General features: G+C 36.9%; 1 protein-coding gene across 4 annotated transcripts; it reads left to right on the plus strand.

The window, feature by feature from the left end:
• The first annotated feature begins 963 nt into the window (after positions 1-963).
• LOC131067407 (splicing factor U2af small subunit B) lies at positions 964-17,401 on the plus strand. 4 transcript variants are annotated; one of them, XM_059211019.1, is made up of 7 exons: positions 965-1,257; positions 5,231-5,542; positions 5,723-5,809; positions 5,917-5,998; positions 15,758-15,884; positions 15,991-16,413; positions 16,524-17,401. In XM_059211019.1, exons 2-6 carry the CDS (start codon positions 5,306-5,308, stop codon positions 16,391-16,393), a joined length of 936 nt encoding a protein of 311 aa, XP_059067002.1. In that variant the 5' UTR covers positions 965-1,257; positions 5,231-5,305; the 3' UTR covers positions 16,394-16,413; positions 16,524-17,401. The 4 variants fall into 4 exon arrangements, with proteins under 4 accessions (XP_059067001.1, XP_059067002.1, XP_059067000.1 ...); XM_059211017.1 differs by having other exon boundaries at positions 967-1,257; positions 16,893-17,401; XM_058002393.2 differs by having other exon boundaries at positions 967-1,257; positions 5,257-5,542; positions 16,893-17,401.
• The last annotated feature ends 3,471 nt before the right edge of the window (positions 17,402-20,872 follow it).

Consider the following 20,872-nt stretch of genomic DNA (forward strand, 5'->3'; position numbering starts at 1 on the left):
TCACTTTGTTTCACATGTCTATCATCTCATTCATCCCAACAACCATAAACAATCACATGAGACTTACTAGGCAATGCAATAATTAAAGGAACACACAACAACAACACATGACAACACACAACAAAAACCACAAGAGAATAAAGCCCATATGGACAATGTAAGCTATATGTTTGAAAAACACTCCATTACTATATCACTACACTCACAAAGATACTACAACCTAATCTCTTAGACATTCTGTATTCCTTCCAAGGTCTTAATCTCTAATCTTTTAAATCAATTGTAATGCTTGATTTTTATTAACAAAATCTCGTCGTTTAACATCACTTAGTTTAGACATACAATTTTTTTGTTGCAACTTGAGAATGATAGAGCAATAACCTTAGATGACACCTCTATAGTTTAAGGATGAGATTGTAGTCGTTTAGACTCGACTATGTCAAAAAGGATTATGCCACACATGATGGCATCCTAAATACACAAACACAAATAACATAAAAATATGGACCCTAATATAATCCTAGAATTCTTATCCCAATTAAAACAATCTAAAACAAAATGATGAACTCCATGAAACAACTAAATAAAACCTTTTAAAAAAATCTAAAAACAACCTCCTCTAATTCTAATTTAAAATTTAAAATATATCTAAATAATTTGATATGCTTCAATTTAGATTTTCTTAAAAACAAATTAAAATTTAAAACATATTTTAATGTTCTACTATGCTTTGATTTAAATAAATAAGTCATTTATTCTCATAACTAAATTGCAGATTGGGCATAGAAGCTCTTGCTTCTAATGAATCCCCACAATTTTTTTTCCTGTCCCCTTAAAAAATAAAAAATAAAAACCATACCATTTCCTAAATTTTTAAATAACCTAGACATAAAGGCCCTTTCTACCTAGTCTTCTCGAACATTCTTCGGTAAGAAGGGAAGGCGTTCTCTATAGGACAAGAGCTTAAGTTCTGTTCCTCTTTGGACCAATACAACGGTTTGTAGTATCCGGGAAAGTATACCGATTACGTCAGCCGTTCGATCAAGCTTTAAAGAAGCAAGATCCAGAAAGGGGAGAGAGAATGTAATATTATAAGCATACGGCCATGGTGCACGGCAGTTGAGAACGAAATATTGCAGATCAAAGCTATCGAGGGTTTCCGTAAGGTTTTGAATCGTAAGATCTTGTACGCTTTTCACTGCATAATCCGATTGCGGGATAAATGTGAATTTCCTTTGAGTTTTCTCAAGTTTGCAGGTGAATTTTTGAACTGCTCTTGTAGGGTTTAGCAGGACTATTTGAGGTCATGTTTGATAATTCTTCACTTTTTTTTGTAGTTTTAATTTATTCTATTTCTGTTTTTAAATATATTTATTTCGTGTAGTCGCTTTGCGTTCTTCTGTATTATTGATGGGGTTTCAAAGGGTTTTATATTGTTTTATTCATTAATGTATATTATTTCAAACGGACTGCGATGTGAAATTTATTTTTAGAAATGGTTTTGGAAACTCAGGGCTTTGCATAGCTGGGCTAATGGCGATCCTGATAAGATATTCATAGCAAATATATTTTCAAGGAATACAGCTATAAAAATAAGTTTTAAGTTTGAATTTCACCAAAGTATAGCTACGGGGGTCTCGGTTGCTGCTTCTAAGAACCTTGAAAATTATTTCGAAGATAAAGCCATTCTCAAATATATCTTGCATACTCGGCAATGTTTGAACGTTGGTTCCTGGCATGTCGGTTCCTTGTCTTGGCCATTGTACCACATTCTGATGTATAATACTGTTGCAATAAATTTTCAAAGTAAATATCATCATTCACACAGGCTGTACATTCGGCGGGATTTGAACGTTGGCCTTCATCATGACAATGCTCTTTCTCAACCAGTAGAGCACTTACTGGTGGACGCATTTAATAGGGCTTGAATATTAATATGTATCATTGCAGTGCCCAATCACTAGACAATGTCCAAATGGACAGTTGACTGTAGGACTGTAACTTCCAAAGTAAACATGTTCACGCACACATTGGTCTCTGTTACAAAGACACATTTTCTCAATCGCCAGATTGCATTCGGATGGATAATTGACTGTAGGATTGAAGCTTTTGAAGTAGCGAAGTAGCAAGATTTGGGTGTAAGGATTATACATCTGACGGAGACTTTGACATGGTGACATGTCTGAAACTCTGAATCACTGATGCACTCCAATGCACAATTGAATGTAGGATTGACTCCTCCAAGTTAAACACACTCCCACAGCCAAGGGCTGCAAGCACGCTTGTATTTGAGCCATTCTATTTGGCATGTTGACAACCTGTTAGAATCATTAGAACATGTCCCAAAGAACAGTTGACTGTAGGATAGAAACTTTTGAAGTAAACACACTCACACGGGTTGGACGCTTGCATGTCTATGATATGGCTAGATGCTGTCTCAATTACTATCCCCATCATGGTGGAAAATTGGCTGTAGGATCAGGTTAGGAAGTAAACAACATTCCCACATGATCGTTGTACATACTCTAGTATTTGAAATTTGTCTTGGTGACAACCTGTCTCAGGCACCACTTTGATGGACAATGGACTGGAACTTTCAAAGTGAACCAGTGCGTGCTCTTTCTCAACTTAGTGCAAAAACGATCGGGGCTAGTACAAGTGATTTTGTTTTCCTTTTCTATTTCTTTTGTTTTTTTGAATTAAAATCTGCGGGTGGAAAGTTTTCTTGGTGATGCCCTGTCTCTCTATACGCTCCACTTTGATGGACAATGGATAGAAATTAGAAACTTATAAAGTTAATTAGTGCATGCTTTTTTCTCAACTTTGTGAAAAAAGTGAGGGGGGCACAATGCTTTCTTTAATTCTTTTGTTTCTTTTAATTGTAAAATCAGTGGGGGGGAAGCTTGGTGAAGCTTTCTTTGATGCACAATGGACTGACTTTGAAACTAAACTAGTGCATGCTTTTTCTCAACTTAGTTGAACAAATGACGGGGGCTGGTACAAGTGATTTTGTTTTCCTCTTCTTATTCTTTTGTTTTCTTTAAATTGTAAAATCCGTGGGTGGAAAGCTTTCATTCTTTAGATTTAAATCTTCTGCAAGCATAGATGCCTTCCTTTAAGTTAAAAATGAATTCTGTATCCTACTTGCATGTATGTTGGTGTCATAGGCTCCCCTTTGTCGTAAGGGGAGTTTGAATGCAGGAGACACTTGTGTGTCTTCCGATATCAATAGACGTATAAGCTGCTTTTTTCTTTTGTGCTCTTTCTTTTTCATGATGATTTTTCTTTCATACAGGGGATGTACCATTTCATTGATTTAATGTTATTTATTGTTGAGTTTCATAAAGAAGCTATCTGGTTGAGTGTGTTCTTTCATTTTTGTGATGATTTTTCTTTCGTACAAAGAATGCATTATTGCATTGATATGTTATTTATTGTTGAATTTCATAAAGAAGCTATCTGGTTGAGAATTTGATTAAGTTCAATGTGAAGATTCTAGTACTACGGAGGCTTTTAATTCGATGTTTTCTTTGAGCCCAAATATTCCTAAGTAAATTTGTGCCTTTGAATTAGCAGTATTAGGTTGTCTTTTTTATACCGCTTTTGAAGAGACATTTTCTCTGCTATGAAGCAATTGTGCTTTTTTTTATTGCTTGCATCAATGATAGTTTTTCTGGTCTTACTTGACTGTAGTCATAATATTAACTTGCATAGTGGCCCCGAGTCTGTGTAAATATTGTACACATGCATGTAAGTTGTTGGAAATGAAGTTCAGAAGGATGGAATTGGTGAGGATAAAGGAGAGCTAAAGCTTGTCAAAGGCCTCAAGAGGATGCTATTTTCATTTAAAATTTGTATTGCCATGATATGCATTTGTGTCATATTGTGGGAGTAAAGACATTGACAACATTTGTTATGATTACCTTTGTTATTTCATGATAACCTCTTACAAATGCTATTTGATTGTTATCTCATTTTCATCATAGTAGTGTCACAATAAAAAACTGTAGACTGTTTGTGACCCTCTGCATTTGCTTTGCTGTTTCCCAAGTTATGCCTGACTTTTTCAGAAAGTGTTTCTGATTTATATCCTTATATTTTTACTCAGTTATATCTGAGATTTTCCTGTTGCAAACCTGGGTAGCTATAACAACAATATCTTTTGTAAATAAATCTTGAGGGTAGTTGTATGACAACATAATAAATTTCAATAAAGCATTATAACAACAGTCTCAAACATAAAAAAACCATGGTCTATCAATATCCAAAAGTCTCAATCATGTATCTAGAAGTCTGAAACATCAAAATACAACAGTCTATGAAACTAAGCCTCATTCGAGCTATCAATATGCAAAGACTTAGAAACATCTGAGTCACTATCACCTTCTAGCAGAAGTGGATCGTCCAATGGTAGCCCGACCAGTCTTGGTTGTTGAGTTTGTGTGTTGTATGGGTTTTATGTCAATTTAGGGTTCCTTTTTGGTTTAAAAGTCCTTGTGGGCTCCCCACAGATCAATAGAAGCAAAGAAAATTAAAAAAAACTTTTTCTTGTTTTGATTCTGTAAGCCCGGAATCATTCCCAGCTACAGGGGATGGCTAGTCGTTTTGGGAATGGGGAGATGCCCCCTTGCTGTCTTGGGGATGGAGAAATGTCTCCAAATGGCTGGGGACGTTTCCTGGGATTTTGGGTCAAGCGAGGAAGGCAATTGGATGTCCCCTTGGCATCCCCGTCCCCAAAACAACAGGGGATGGGGATACCGGGTTTTGGAGCAAGGGATGCTTCTTCTACCCATGGTATTTTCAACAAGTCTGTTGTATTTAGTGTTACCGTATGCATAATAGTAGTTATAATGTATGTGCATGTGGATGTCTAATATGCATGTGTTTACTAGAATCTGTTGAATACCCTATAGACCAGTCACCAAACTATGGCATCAACACATTTTGTTTCATTTCATTTATGTTGAAAAACTGATAGGCCTTTAGATGGTTCCATTAACAAAGTATGCTATATTTGGTAAAATTTGTTGATATAACAAGCTGTTAAACTTCTTGACTGAAAGATGTGTCCTAATTTATTGATGGTTTGTGATAAATAACACATTACTTTACTTTATTTAAATACAATAGTATGGAGTTAAATAATATCAGAGGCTAAACTTGTTTCTTTTTCTTTTGTGTTCAAATATTCTCTCATCTCTTGTAATCATCATTCATGTTATCTTCACAGGTGTTGTTGCTGTCTGGAAAACACAGGTGTGACTGAGTGGCGTAATATCTTGCTTTTCTGTAGCGACTCGAGGCTATGGCAGAACATTTAGCATCAATATTTGGTACTGAGAAAGATAGGGTCAATTGCCCTTTCTATTTTAAAATCGGAGCCTGCAGGCATGGGGATCGATGTTCACGTTTGCACACAAGGCCTAGCATTAGCCCAACTCTTCTTTTATCTAACATGTATCAGAGACCAGATATGGTGACCCCAGGCATGGATCCACAGGGTCATGCAATGGATCCTCGAAAGATTCAGGAACATTTTGAGGTAGTGCAGCACAAGAATCTACCAGTAACTTGCTGTTGACTTTTTGCTGTGTCCTGTCAGAAAATTGAAATCTTTATGTAGCTTTAATTTCTTTTTTTCTTTGTTTGCTATTTATTTTATTTTAGGGCACATAGGATTAGAGTTGACTTTTGTGTTTATATTTACAATGATTTCTTTCAGGATTTCTATGAAGATTTATTTGAGGAGCTCAGCAAGCATGGCGAGATTGAAAGCCTTAATGTTTGTGACAACTTAGCAGATCACATGGTAATGCCTATTACCCTTCTCCTTTTGACATCACTTATAGAAACATTTTGATTATTGGAATTTGATGTTTAATTTATGCAATCCTTAACATCTGATACCTTTTGCAGGTTGGTAATGTATATGTGCAATTCAGGGAAGAGGAACATGCTGCTGCAGCTCTGAGAGCTTTGACTGGCAGATTTTATGCAGGTTAACTATTATTTTTCTTTATATTCAGTGCAGTTTTAAAATTCTGGTGTATCATTATCTTATATTTTGTAATGCTTATTATACCCTATTGATGTAATAATATAAGCTTTTACTGTTTGTGCAATTTGACTGGTGTAGTAAATCAGATAAATAACAATATTCAGCTTTGAAACTACACCAATATGATCCAAACTGTAAATACAGGAATTGGGAAAAAGGTTTAGAAGGACGTTTTTGACCAAGAATTTGAAGCTGGAAATGAATCAGGTGGTCAGAGTGAATGTCCCTGAAAATTGAGTTGGATTTTCTGAAATTGGGGCACTGCTGCCTGAACAGGAGAAGGCATGTGTCTGTCCAGACGTTTGGTTTCTATGTCCATGACAGATTTCAAACTTTCTGGAAATGATTCCCAAAATTCTCTGATGCTGACTGCACTTTTAGTTGTGGAATATGATCGTCATTTGATAGACCAGAGACGTAGCCAGTTGAAGGTGGGGACAGGAAATTCCGGGTGATGTACGGGAAACTGCTTCAGTCAGCTCCCTATTTGGATTGTTCTGGCCTCAACAATAGCACATGGGAAGGTTTGGAGTGTGTGAACTTAGTGGAAGAGCAAATGGTGGTCTGTGTAGAAAAACAAGTGCCTAGAATACAAACTCTAGTAAGCATTCTTTTGCTATAGTGGTGTGTGTATGATGAGGGAAAGAGGGTAATAAAGATAAAGAATGTGAAAAAGGAGAGAGTAGAAATAAGAGAAGGCTTCAAATCTGCAACATAAGGTTATGGTAAAAGGATTTTGGCTATGGCATCGATGGTGTTGGTAGATAATGAAAGAGTCTTTTGCAAGAGAGGAAATAGGAGGATCAGTGATGATGGAAATGGAGAGAAGGATTCAAAGAGCACTATGACTTTGTGGCATAATGGGGGCTGTCAATATTTGGTATTTAGACTTTTAGCTTTGCTGCCCTGCATAAACATGAAGTCTTTTTGTACTTCAGAGGAGTTTGAGTTAAAATATAATAAGCTTGTGAGAGCCAAGCAAGCGAAACCAACTGAACCATAATAATGGAGACAAAATCTATGTCTGTAGGTTGATCCCGACAAGATGACCATTATGTTTCAAAATGTAACAAGTTTTATGGTTACAATGGATGTTGGACTATAACTGAAAATATGAACATGGACGTGAGCATGCAGGTGTGTTGATGTCCACATACAAGTGTTGGTGCTTGGAACTGATTGTGGAGAAAAGAAACACTGGTTTAATGGCAGACTCAGCTGATCAAACATCTAAAGATGGGTCAAATGATATGCAATCATGTCTAGGGATGGGCATCAAATGAGTGAAGGTAAAAGTTTAAAGTAGGCAATTTTTTACCTCACACATCGAGGTCATCTTTAATGCTCACATAAGTTTCAACCAGATGGAGGGCGTCTTAAATGGTTATATAAGTTTCAAATTAGGGGCATACAAGTCTTGAAATGTTTGGCTACTTTAAGTTGGATGATAATTATAAATTTCCATTTTCCTATGGGAAGTTGAATTTAATTCTTACTAAAAAATGGGCAAAAGGAAGAGGGTTCAGGAAGTCTATTCTAGGCCTAGGAATGTAGGAAACGATGAATAAGTTTAGTGGAATCAAACTAGGCAAGGTCTCACAAGCAGGTATTGACACAAGCTTAGTGCAATCGTCTAAGGTATACTCAAGGATTTTCAGACTATCACCATCAAATGTTGACACCATCCAAGTTGATGCTTGTCAAGGGACACATAATAGTTGAAGTTAAGCTTACTCAAATTTCCAGTTGACCACACAAGGCGCACTTACCAGCGGCAAGAGGCTAGTGGTATGGATTAAAGATTCCACACAAATATATTCAACAAATCTTTCATCCAATCTAATAAACATGAAAATAAATTCTAATCTAACTTGGAGGAATTGAGAACCATGAATGCAATGACAACATTTGAAGAGCAAAATCACCAACAATTGAACAATGATTTAGATTCAAACAACTGTAGCATATACCAACAATTCTACAAAAACTCTCTCTTACAAATGAGAGACAAGGAGATATATATAGTCTCTTACAAAAATGGATGGCCAAGATTGATTCAAGATTAATGACCAAGATCATGCCAACAAAACCCTAGAATTGCCCTAATTAGGGTTTACATAAAAAATGGTGCCACCAACATATGGCCCAATAAAAATATATTTAGTCATCAAATAGGGAATTTTCTAGAAGATTCCTCTCTCTCTCTCTCTCTCTCTCTCTCTCTCTCTCTCTCAGCATACTCCAAGAATCTAGCCAATACAGAATCTAACTCCTCCATGGAAATGCTAGGCAAGGTATCTTGGTGCAAATCAATCATGTCCAGTGAATCCGAGCAATCGTCCAAAGTGTTCTCCCAATCTGGCATGAGCTTCTGCGAACTATGAACATGAATCAACAAAGAGACCAAATCATCGATCTGACTCTTCTTCAAAGAGTCCCACTGACAAAAATACATAAGTTTCATTTTGTCTCTTAATTCGGCTAAGTGTAAACCACTAGCATCACTAACATCAACACCCAATAATTCCTCAATTGAGGCAAGGATCTTCATCTGAATGTCCTGAATCAATCCTTCCATCTCTGTACAACTCAACTGGGAGTTCTTATAAGTTGATTTCTTCATGGCCAATGAACAATACGAGCCATAGAAATCGTATTTGTCTCCACTGTGCACAATATTCTCACTGATCAACGTGGACTTAGGGATCTTATTCAAAGCTCTGAGGCGTGGAATAGTCCTCTCCTGAATAGGCCGGAATTCTTCCTAAACTCCCTCTAAATACTGGATTCTAAACATGAGCCCTGTTGTCCTATCATATGCTTGGACAAACTGAGTAAGGAAATCTATTTGTCCAGGCACTCTCAATACACTTCTCCACCTCCGAGAGTGTATCTCTTGCTGCCTCATAGTGTGAGTGTAGTCCATGATCAACCGCAATAGGGGAAATAAGGTGTGGGATTCTCACACCTTATCCTCGCAATATACTTTCTAAGTCTGATATTCTCTTCTTTGTACTTCTCCTCTTCAATTTCTCTATCTAACCTTGCGTTGATCGCCTTAAGGTTATCACCAACCTCCTGAAACTCTTGCTCTCTTGATGTACGACCAAGGGCAACTGAAGTAATCTGGAAATCCATAGGAGTAGCAATGTCCGTTGTCACACCTCCAATAGGAACAACCACCTGCGCAATCCGCATTCTTGTCTCATCTCTTGCTATGTGCGACAAAATCTCAGCTCTCTCGGGTTCTTTCTCCTTATTGCTCCTAGCTAGGTAGTCATCAATGTTATCGATAGGTTGTACCTCTATCATTTTCTTACTCTTTTCCATACTTCTCATCAGCCAATCAGGAATAGCGGCCATCTCCATACCATCATCGAGACACATATCTCGATCAAGTCCTCTCAATGCCGAGATAACATCATCATCATTATCATCATTAGGATTACTCCTGGTCAAATCATATATCTCATTTCCCAAACTAACCTCCAAAAGGACAGTAGGGGATCCCGGTTGATCATCATTCTCATTTGGAGGAGCAGATGTCGCCGTGGCATGTAACTCCTGAATATTCTTTGGTAGTATCACTGTGTTTGAATATTGCTAGGTCTCATTATTCTGTTCTATTATTTCAATTTCCTTAATTGATGAGACACCGAGAGGTGGTGAAGGGATGATAGGTGAAGGAATGATAGTATTTTGTTTCTTCTTCTCGACCTCCTCAATCTTCTTCCCTCTGGCCTCGACTCCTGACGTGTTTTTCCTTCTCTTGGGAGCTTGACTCTCTTCATCTGCATGAATCCTGACATCACTGACTCTTCGGGCTTCATTTTTTCATAAGTGAAGGAAACACCCCTATCAACTAACTTAGTCATTTGAATATCTACCAATACATGGGAGAAACTCAAGACCTCTCTCATCAATACATTCAAATCAATCTCTTTTGATTCTGACCAATTAGGCAATAAGATTGCCTTGTTCATTTCATTCTCATACTGTGGATGCATATGATCCCTGTCATCTAACACCTGATCAGGAATGAGGAAAAGTCCACACTTCCTCATGAAATCCACTGACATTCTGGACTTCATTTGTTTCTTCACTGCCTATTCGTCTCTTATTGGGATCAAATCTTTCTCTTTTCTTGAAGGTTGCAAATCGATAGAATGGAAGCTCCTCACTTGCAGTGGTGGCAGCTAAGGCAGACTGACAAACTTCCAACGTCTTCCCAACTGAAATAGGGAATGTCATGCCTATCCTATGCTTCTCTCTTTGAATGGAATCAAACTCTAGAAGCTATCTCACCACTTCCAATAAAATCATCCTGTCGGAAGGATACCTAGGAAGCCTGTAGGGTTCGGATTGAAACCCATGAATCCTAAGGTATGTTAAAGTGGGAAACTGAATATACCACGATCCATATTTCTCTATTAGCTCTGCTACCTCCTTGGACAATCTTCTATGCATTCTGCCTTGCAGTATCCACGTGATGTACATTGTGAATACGTCATTCACTCTTTTATAGTCTTCAATACTATACATTTTCAGTTGGGGATAGCACTCATGACTCCTGAATTGTCCTTACCCATTCCCGACTTCACCTCTGCATATCAATCCTTTGTATGAAACAAACCGTGCAAGCAGGTATACCAAATAGGAAGTCATGGCGAAAGACTTGGACCACTCTACATTCCTCAGCTGAAAGTCCAGATTGTCACTTATGATTCTAGACCAATTTATCAATGTTCCTCTTAAGACAATCTTGGATGAAGTAGAACATCCGTCCATCGAATATTGCACCCTGCGGCATCCCCATCACTTTGTTAAGCAGGAATACTAAGTCACTATATTCCTCTTTGAAGTCTGTGCACATGAGTGTCTTGGGAGCCTTGGAATGATGAAGCCTAGGCTCGATCATCCACTCTTTGTTTATTATACTCTTACACACATCCATCTTCTTCGTGTACTGCTCTTCATGTTCATCCCTAGTTGCATTCTTCATATCTGCTCCACGTGGGATTTCAAACACTTTAACAATTGCATCCTCAACAAGGTAGGCAATGACAACGCCCTTAGGAGTCTTGATCATTCGCGAGCGAGGATCATAACATCGTGCACACTCCAGGATAAGCTCATTGCATTGTATGGACTGTGGAAATCCAGTGGCTTGAAAAATACCACTCTTCATAATGTTTACATACGTTGGGGAAGGAATCTGATTTTCGACTCCGAATATCCGCTGTCGCATCAGGTTCTGGCTCAGGAAATGCATGTTTGTATCCGTAATCTCTTTCCATCTGGATGACATCTTAGACTTTGGATAGAATCTTGTCTCCAACATCTTCTGTTGTTCTCTTCTTTCCTTAAATCTGGACTTCGACATCGCACCTGTACGAAGCTTGAAGTTAGAACTTAGGAAAAATATAATATTCTTAATAGAATTTCTGACTTCCTAATGATTTAGGCTAATAAGGGTATGAAGTCAGGAAAATAGTCCACACTCTAGGTAGATCTTAACAATTTAAATACAAAATGTGACAAGACTAGGGTATGAAACCCTCATGAAATCAACACCTCCTTATACTTAGAAATTTCGTGCAAATCATAGTGCAAAGGAGTATACCGGATTAAGAGTGACTAGGGAGAGGTGTGAAAGGTTGTATTTTCACAAAAAAATTATGTTTGAAGACACCTTCCGCAGTCAACAATGGAGGTCACAAATCTGAAGACAACCTGCAACTAAATGAATAAACCTCTCAAAACAAGTTGCAATCATTCAAAAATATGCACAAACTTAAAAATCAGTCTTGATGATGAAAATAATCAATCTTGGGAACATAGGTATGGCTGGTAAAAGATTAGTTTTTGAGGACAAGCAGCCAATAACACAGTTGCAGACCTGAGACAGCCCTCCAATGGTCTGAAAATGATCCCAAAATGCCTCCAAAATGTCTCCAAATGCCTCCAAAATGTCTCCAAATGCAAATTGCTATAGTTGCAGCTGGCTGGGCAATCAAAGTTTGGTCTGAAGATTGATGGACAGCCAACAATGCAGGTCAAACCGGCTGAAGCAATGGTGTTAAAACTCAGATCTGAGGCAATGGTAGCAAATAGGTAGCAATGGTGCCATCCAACATGCATGGAATCCACCAAAATGCTTGCCAAAATAAAAATCGAACTTTCCAGCTATGGCGCCACTTCACATAAGTCTGAAATGTCATCAATGCACACTCCAATCTGCCAATAATGGTCTTAAAACAGCAGATAACTCAGGCGATATCAAGGAAAAATCTTCATAGTTTGAAACCTCAACACAAATCGCCCTTCACCAAAATCACAATTTCCTCCAAAAATGGTGAACTTCACCAAAATCGTGGTATGGGGGTCTTCAATGGCAGCAAACCAGTCTGATAACAGCAGCAAAAATGGCAGCCCCAAGGAAAATCGCCAACTTAGAGATAGGAATCCTCTAAAATCATCAAAGTTGCCAAACTAGGAAAAATTGCTAACTACCAAAAATCGAAAATCTGAAACAATGGAGTCAATAAAGCTTCAATGGCAGCAATGGAGTGGATTGCCAAGCTGGAAAAATGGAGGAAGGATAAGTCTTCAATCACCCTTGCATGGAGACACCTAGCAAACTTAATAATAAAATAATGCTGGACTCCTCCCTTTAAACTTGCTTCCATCATCAAATCTCACCACACAAGCAATGTGGGATAAAACACTTGTTCTTATACTTGCTTGGATGAAACTAATTTGCTTCTAGAAGGTTGAAAACATTAAATGCTCATTGCAAATCATTTATTAATTGTTTTTCATCTCTTAAATAATCATTGCCTTCTATTAAAAAACAATTAAAATGAGGCTCATTTATTAAAATATTTTGATTTAAATCTAAAATGGGCCAATTGGGAAAATCGATCCTAGTAAGGATTAAAAAATCCTCACAAAATCACTTTAAAAATCATCAAATATTCTCTTGAGGGAAAATTGATCCCAATTTGGATGAAAATCCGGACTCAAAATCATTGAATGTGCACAAAATGGGGCTAGGGGAAGATCGATATGAGTGTAGAATGAAAAATACTTAAAATTAAGTCATTACACAAAAATACCCCTCCGATGGAAAAACGACCTCAGTCTGGATGAAAATCTGGATTCAAAAGTCATGAAAAACATTCTCAGTGGAAAATCGACCCTGGTGTGGAATGAATGCAAATGTCATCTGCAACCTTGTCCATACCTCCCTGGTAGAAAAACGTGGGTAGTCAGGATAAATCCTGACACTTGGTCAAATTTTATTGCTTCCAGGAGAAAAAAACCCTAGTATGGATTTACAGTGGTGGGAAATCCATGTCCAATTTGGATTCTGAGAAGGGAAAACCATGGGTAGTCAGGAATATGAGGGGAAAAGCACCTCTAGTATGGAATTTTGACCTTTTAACCCTTAGAATATGGATTTTACTTCGGAAAATGATGATTTTTCCACTCAGAATCACTTAGAAACTTCAAAACTTAATAAATCTCAACCGGACTTGGGCAATTTCATCAGAAATTGGAGCGTAACACAAGGGAATCCATTGGAACAAAGTGTGAAATCAACCTGAATAATTCTCTAGGAGCGAGAAAACAACTCCAAAAGGTCTGAAAACACCTTATCATTTAAAATCACTGATGAGGACATTTAAAAAAACACGTTAATGCTCCAAAAAGGTCAAAAAACTAGGGTCATTAAAATCTCAATTTATGCGCCTGATCCTATAACCTAAAAAAAACCCTAAACGACACTAGGCATGATCGAAACTCCGAGACTTGGGCAGGGGAAACACAAAATTGCCCACTAAGCAGCTAAAACTCTAATCTAACAACGCAGAAAGCAGGAAAAGAGGGGGTCCCCGTTAGCAATGGGGTGATGTGTGAAAAGGTCACAACAGAAGCCATTTTCCATGGAGGATTGTGGGACAAAGTCCTTGATGTCTGATTACAGTCATCTGCCCACTATCTGATGTTTAGTATTCAATATATCGTAATATCTTATGTTTAGTATTCAATCTCTTATATGTAAAGGCCTCAAATTCTTCAAGTGTGGCCAAAAATGTGAGGTTCCTATATATGCAATGTTTTATTTGGATGAAATGGGTACATTATTTGTTCCTGGACAAATTTTCACTTGACAATATTAACTTGAATTTTGAACATTACACTGCTTGCAAATCCAAATATAACAGTCACTACCTGAAATTAGTTGGTACTATATCAACATATTTCCAAAGGGGAGAATTTGGGTCCATTTTGAAGCGGGGTTGGCCTTGGAGGTTGAGCTAGCCGCTATTGTAATTACGGCCAGATGTTCAATAAAGGACACCTTATAAACAAATGAAAACAAAAAAATAATATTGAATCTGATTCACAGATGAATTGAAATATCTAAAACAAAACAAAAATGCAGAAAAAAAGCCAGGCTCATTTCCAAAAATATTTCTCTGTGATCTTCTTTGTAGGAAATTGGCTCTTGCGCTCATGTAGACATAGCAAATCAATCACTTTGGAACCTTCAGTAGTCAATTTTCAGCGCTATTCATGCAATGGCTAGCAAGAATTAAAGTATAGCAAAACCAAATGACCTCTGTGCTTTACATTCACATTGAGGTAAACTACTTTGTTTTTTTCTTTCAAATGCCTTGGAATGAAGTTTTTAGGTTGTGGATGTGCTCAAGTTTAAACAATAAAGAAAGCTAGAAAAATTTACATGGGCATGACTGTTTTCTGGATTTGCTGTGGGTTCATCTGGGATGAACCACAAACAAAAGTGCACTCCCTGCCCACACTGCACTGACTGGGATTTGGATTGAACCCGAACCTGGCAGCTCCATTACTGCATTTTCTGCTCTGCTTGCCTGTTGCTGTTTAAAATGGGTGAAAAAAGAGGAAAGAAATTTAGTAAAGTCTGTCATTCTTGCCATTTTCATTTTTCCACTCCCCCCACTGGCACAAACATTGCACATGACTTTATGGAATGTCTGCTGATTCTGAATCCTCTTATTAGATGCTAAAACACTATTTTGACCAAAAAATTGCCCATTATAGATAACATTGATTAAAAATTTTAAAATATTAAAAATAGTTTCTTTCAATGATTTTTTTTTGCAAGTTTTTCGTGATTATGTGGGAAAAATCAATATTTACTGTGATTTATTAAAAAATTGCAGTTTTTGATGGGAAAAAATTGTGAAAAGTGGTGATTTGTTATTTTTTATGATTTTGCCATGATATATGCTTACAATGTTCTATACAATCATACAAATCAGATTCAATGAACCTTCTAGCTTCTCAAGCCAGCCTTCTACCCCTAGATAATGATTCTGCACATCCACTATCTTGATCTGTTCTATGTAACTACAATGTACATGACAAAATCTGGGTTGATAATGAATAAGCGCTCACATTTGAAAGTATGATAATAAAGTTGGTTGTGTTTTTAACTTTTTTAGCTAACAAAAAAGTTAATAGATTGCTCTGCTGTATTATCAGTATAGGTATTGGAATTTGATTATCCATTTATTTATTTGTTAAATTGGCTGGTAAGTAGAATAGGTTAATGGCTTTCCAATTTATGAGCCTATACGAGTTTAATGAGGCAAGTTGAAAGGCTTTTGTTTAGATAATGATTTTTTCTGTTTCTTGCATGATTCTCAGGACGGCCAATCATAGTTGATTTCTCTCCTGTCACCGACTTTCGCGAAGCTACTTGCAGGCAATATGAAGAGAATACATGCAACCGTGGTGGATATTGTAACTTCATGCACCTTAAGAAGATCAGCAGGTAAGCCAGTGTGAAGCTCTTATAATATGTAGGTTGTAATTATTGTTCCAGCAGTGCTTTTATCCTGTGGGATACTGAGTTTTTTGATTTCTTCTGTTCCATACAGAGAGTTGCGGAGACAACTTTTTGGAAGGTACAGACGATACTACAGCCACAGTAGAAGTCGGAGTATAAGTAACAGCCCTACAAGGTCCATGGAGCGACATTGTGGCTATAATGATCGCCCTCATGGTGGTCGAGGTCATGGTAGGAGGGATGATGACAGAGATTATCATGATGATCGCCATGGTCGAAGGCCACGGAGCAGAAGTCCAGGCCATCGACGAGGCCGGAGCAGGAGTCGCAGCCCCAAGAGGAACAGAAGTCCAATCCGAGGAGGAAGTGCTGAGAGGAGAGCCAAGATTGAACAGTGGAACAGAGAAAGAGAACAAGCTGCAGCAGCTGCGAATGCTTATGTGTCATCACGGAATGGAGATGGATACTCATACCAGTCTGGTTATGGTTACTAGCTACAGCAGCCATCCATTTGGTTTGCCCCATATCTCATCTGAAATCTCTATTGTGCCTTGTCCGGTGCAAAGGTTGCCTTTCTCCAGTAGTTATGTAAGAATAGCTTACAAGTCACTTTACACTGTGCAGGTGGTGTGCAGGTTCACGATTATGTTCTTCCAATCAAAAAAACTTCTTTCCATTTTTTTGTGTGAGATGATATGATTGCAGGATATCTTTGTGTGTCTTATGCTTTTTTCTTGTTCAGTTAGGGCCACTTTTTAAGCTTTTTTTAATTGTTCACATGTACACCACTGTGAGTTTTATTTCGTTTTATTTCTTTCAAGATTCCTAGAATAAGGGTGGGCTGTGTCTTTTTCCATAGTGCTTTCTCATTTAGAGTTGCTTGTTCATAAGAAATGTGATCTCACAGTCTTGCATGAGGTTTTGCAGGTTCAGGATCCCTGCTTCTCAGGATGGAGTTAAAGTTTATGCAGCTCACATAAAATTTGTGTACAGGTGCATTTGCTGCTGGTGTAATGTGCATGAATTGTTGGAAGGCGTACTCCAAAAAATTCTGGAGCTATGTTTTGGGATGAGGAAACATGGAGCCTACAATGCTCTTGACATTGCGGGTTTTGCTGAAGGTCTTCTCTCTTTTGTAGAGTCATGTTTTGTGCAGGGACAGGTCCCCCTTTTTATCTGTAAGATTTTATTTCTTTATGCAGGGTTTAGGAATGTAGTATCTTGTTTCCTCTAAGAGGTTTTGCAGGTACAGGAATTTAAAATTGTTATTACTGACAATTGGGATTTAGGCTCCGAATCTCGCAAAATTCAAACAGGGTTCTGATTACTAAGCCTCATCTTGTTCTATTTGTGAACCTTTTTTGTAACTGACCATATTAGATAGGGTGTTTAAGCTGTTCGAAAAATGGTGTCTGCAAGATTTTCTTAAAGAACTGGACATGAGACATTTTTGTATAAATTGTTATTATTGGTGTTCTAAATCAAACCATTGTTAGGAGTTAGGACAATATCTTCAATTTTAACTTCTTATGTGAAGTGTGTTAAAATTTTATGTGAGGGTAATTCTGTGGAGCGTAATATTCAAATTTGATTATTCTCTACGTTACCCCAAGTTTCTGGGACGGGGGGACAGGGGGACAGGGGGACGAGTTTCCGGGACGGCAAATTTTTTTGCCAAATTTGGGGATGGCAAAGGGGACGGCTATTATAAAATATAAGGAAAATTTAAAATATATAGGAAAATTCTAAATATTCATATGAAAACATGGATAAAGCATGCATCTATACATTATATTCATATAAAAACATGGATATAGCATGTGTATGATACTATGAAATATTTTAGAATGCAAACATCGAACATACAACATTATCAATAGACTCAATACTCAATATGCACTCATAATTCAGAATTTCAATTTATTCACATTGTCAATATGCATATAATAATAGATATTAAAGAAATAACATACAAAATGTCCAAAGGCTACACTGCTGATATGGAAATCAAAATAGTACTAAGTAAATGCTAAAAAGCAAAGTATAATATTTATTATTTAATTTATTTTCTATTTATAAATTTTAAAGTTTATAATATGAATTAATTTAAAATTATAAATATTTGATATGAATTAATAAATTTAATGTTGCCTTTTAATTTTTGGTAGGCCCATGTTAGAAAAATATAGATAGTTGTATTTTGATTTCATAACTATTCAAATTCAATAATAAAAAAATTCAGTCTTTTTAAATTTTTTTTCAATATAGAGGGCCCATGTTAGAAAAATGTAGATAGTCGTATTTTCAATAATTTTTTACAACTATTTTGAAAAATTTGAATTGATAAGAGGGCCCAAGTTAGAAAAATTAAAAAAAAATTGAAAATAAAACTTTTTTTTTTTAATAATATTTTTCCCTAGCTCTAAATGTGGGGGACATCTAGCCGTCCCCGGGACGGCTGGGACGTCCCCATTCCGTTCCCAGCCGTCCCCAGGATGTACGGACGTCCCCCAAAGCTAGGGAAGCCGTCCCCCGTTTCGGGGACGCCCCCTCAAAATTCTGACAATTTGGGCATGGGGGGCCGCCCCCAAGTCCCCGAAACAACCCCGGGACTGGGACGGAGGTTTTTAGGTAGGGGATGCGTCCCCGGGTTTCCGGGTTTCGTAGATTATTCTTTCTGATTGTCTGTTGCACATGTTCTTTAGATTTATTTTGTAATGAGCTTTTATGGGGGATTTGAGAGTTTAAGCTGGTTAATGTATTTTGTCCAAATTAACATGTTCCTATTGGTTGGCGTGTCTATTAGTTTTTCTGTCATCATGTCATTTTTGAAAGTGTCATGGGTACATTTATTTGGTTTTCTATATTATGTGTGTGTTGCAAAGGTCATATGGAATGGGATCATGGTTACAATGGTTTTATATCAGAGATCTTAAAAGCTATTTTCAGATTTTTGTACCTACAAGTTATGGTTGGGTTATAACATTGATTCTTGGATACAGGTATGATATTATTGTTTATGCCCAGCACAGTATATTTTAACGTCTCAGATATTAGTAATTGAACATGAATGTCGAGTAATGTTTAGAAAATTTGTTTTCTCCTTAGCAGAACTGAAACACAGTTGTGACTAAACTTTAAGCTTTTTTGCCATTATTAGGCTTTCGAAGATTTTATGCATTCAGCTTTAACAGTTTAGATGTAGAGGTTTCGAATTTGGTTTGGAACCAAAAAAAAATTATGCTGTCAATATGTTGTCATTTGTCTGATTAAAATTATGAACATCTATATATGTGGCGGTTGAAATAGTGCATTATTGTCTTCAACACAACGTTACCAGATTTGTGGGTTCGGGTTCGGGTTCAGGTTCGGCCCTACGTTCATCCAGGGTTCAAACCTGGGCACCCGGGCCAGGTTTGCACACTGTGGGTGTTAAAATAGGGGGTCCACAAATTTTGTCTTACCCTCTGTCATTTCACCTCATTTTTTGAACACAATTTGCATTCTCACCATTTTTTTTTCTCCTAGCTGGTTTTCAATGTGGTTGATTTAGATGGTACAATTGGACAGCTTGCCCGTCTCCAGATGTGAGACAGCTCTCGCTTTTGACAGAGACGTAGCTAGTGGGAGTGACAATCTAATGGATTGTGGTTTAAATGAAGTTGAATTAAATATCGATCTTGATGTTTTTGATGAGACGTAGCTAGTGGGAGTGACAATCTAATGGATTGTGATTTAAATGAAGTTGAATTAAATATTGACCTTGATGTTTTTGATGAAGATGAATATGGGTATGCTGTCTCGCTTTTGACAGAGACGTAGCTAGTGGGAGTGACAATCTAATAGATTGTGGTTTAAATGAAGTTGAATTAAATATTGACCTTGATGTTTTTGATAAAGATGAATATGGATATTAGATATGGATTGTAATTTGAATTTTTATTGTGTAGTGACATTTTGAGATTATTATCATGTTATTTAATTTTTTTATTTTTTTTCTGGTAATTATGGATTTATGAGTATCACTCTTTTTTTATTATTGAAGCTTTTTTTAAATGACCTGGTTGGGCTGAAACCCTACGTGAACCTAAGTGAACCCAAGCATTTTTGGTGTTGTAGGTGTCCAAAAAAGGACCCCACAGGTTTAAAAGACCATTTAAAAATTAAAAGCGTTCAGGTTAAAATATTCAACCATATGATTTATTCTTAATTTGCGGGTAAAAAATTCTCACGCCAGCATAGTAAACATAGACTAACAAATGTTTCTTTCACTCTAAATGCCTAATAGATCAAAGTATTTGTTCAGCCATTAAGTCAATCGATTATCCAAGGGGGGAAGTGGTGCTCATGATTAGTTTAATTTTTTTTTCTCATATCTCTTCATGACTCATTGTTTGAAGTACATGAAAGTTGGCTATTACTCTTAGTATGTGAAATTTTAGCTAAACCCGCACAAGGATCTGGCTAGAAAAGGAAAAACAAAACTTGCAGATAGAGAGGAAAGACAGAGAAAAGAGTAGAGTCGAATAAATGAAATTTTGTATTAGCAATTAACAAAAATCTGTATGTATAAAACGTATACGGAGGAAAACAGAGAAAAGAATACAGAGTTCGAATGAATGAAATTTTGTATTAACATCTAACAAAAATATGTATGAATTATAAAATATATACGGAGGCAAAGTCAAAAACTAAAACTTTGTTAGCTTAAACACAGAAAGCATTAAGGCCTTGACTAACGTGCACCTAAAATCACATTTTCAGTAACACAGTGAGTCACAGACATGAGACAATAAGTTGTACTAGGGGAGAGGGATCAGTAGTTGAATGGCGTTCAATGGTTGTTATGGTAATTGTGTTCATAATATCCAATCTTATCACAAATTTATACTATATATTATAAATAACTTGTTCATGTGTAAATAAAAAAAACCAAATGTTGGTCAAAATAGACCTATACTTGAACACATCAG

The sequence above is a fragment of the Cryptomeria japonica genome, chromosome 9, assembly GCF_030272615.1.
Source record: "Cryptomeria japonica chromosome 9, Sugi_1.0, whole genome shotgun sequence".
Classification (NCBI taxonomy): Eukaryota; Viridiplantae; Streptophyta; class Pinopsida; order Cupressales; family Cupressaceae; genus Cryptomeria; species Cryptomeria japonica.

What these genes read in the sequence shown, in the direction of transcription:
- LOC131067407 (XM_059211018.1), top strand. Translation starts at nt 5,306, where the DNA reads ATGGCAGAACATTTAGCATCAATATTTGGTACTGAGAAAGATAGGGTC. An exon ending in AGATTCAGGAACATTTTGAG is followed by an intron (nt 5,543 to 5,722) that starts GTAGTGCAGCAC and finishes GATTTCTTTCAG; the next exon opens with GATTTCTATGAAGATTTATT. An exon ending in ACAACTTAGCAGATCACATG is followed by an intron (nt 5,810 to 5,916) that starts GTAATGCCTATT and finishes TACCTTTTGCAG; the next exon opens with GTTGGTAATGTATATGTGCA.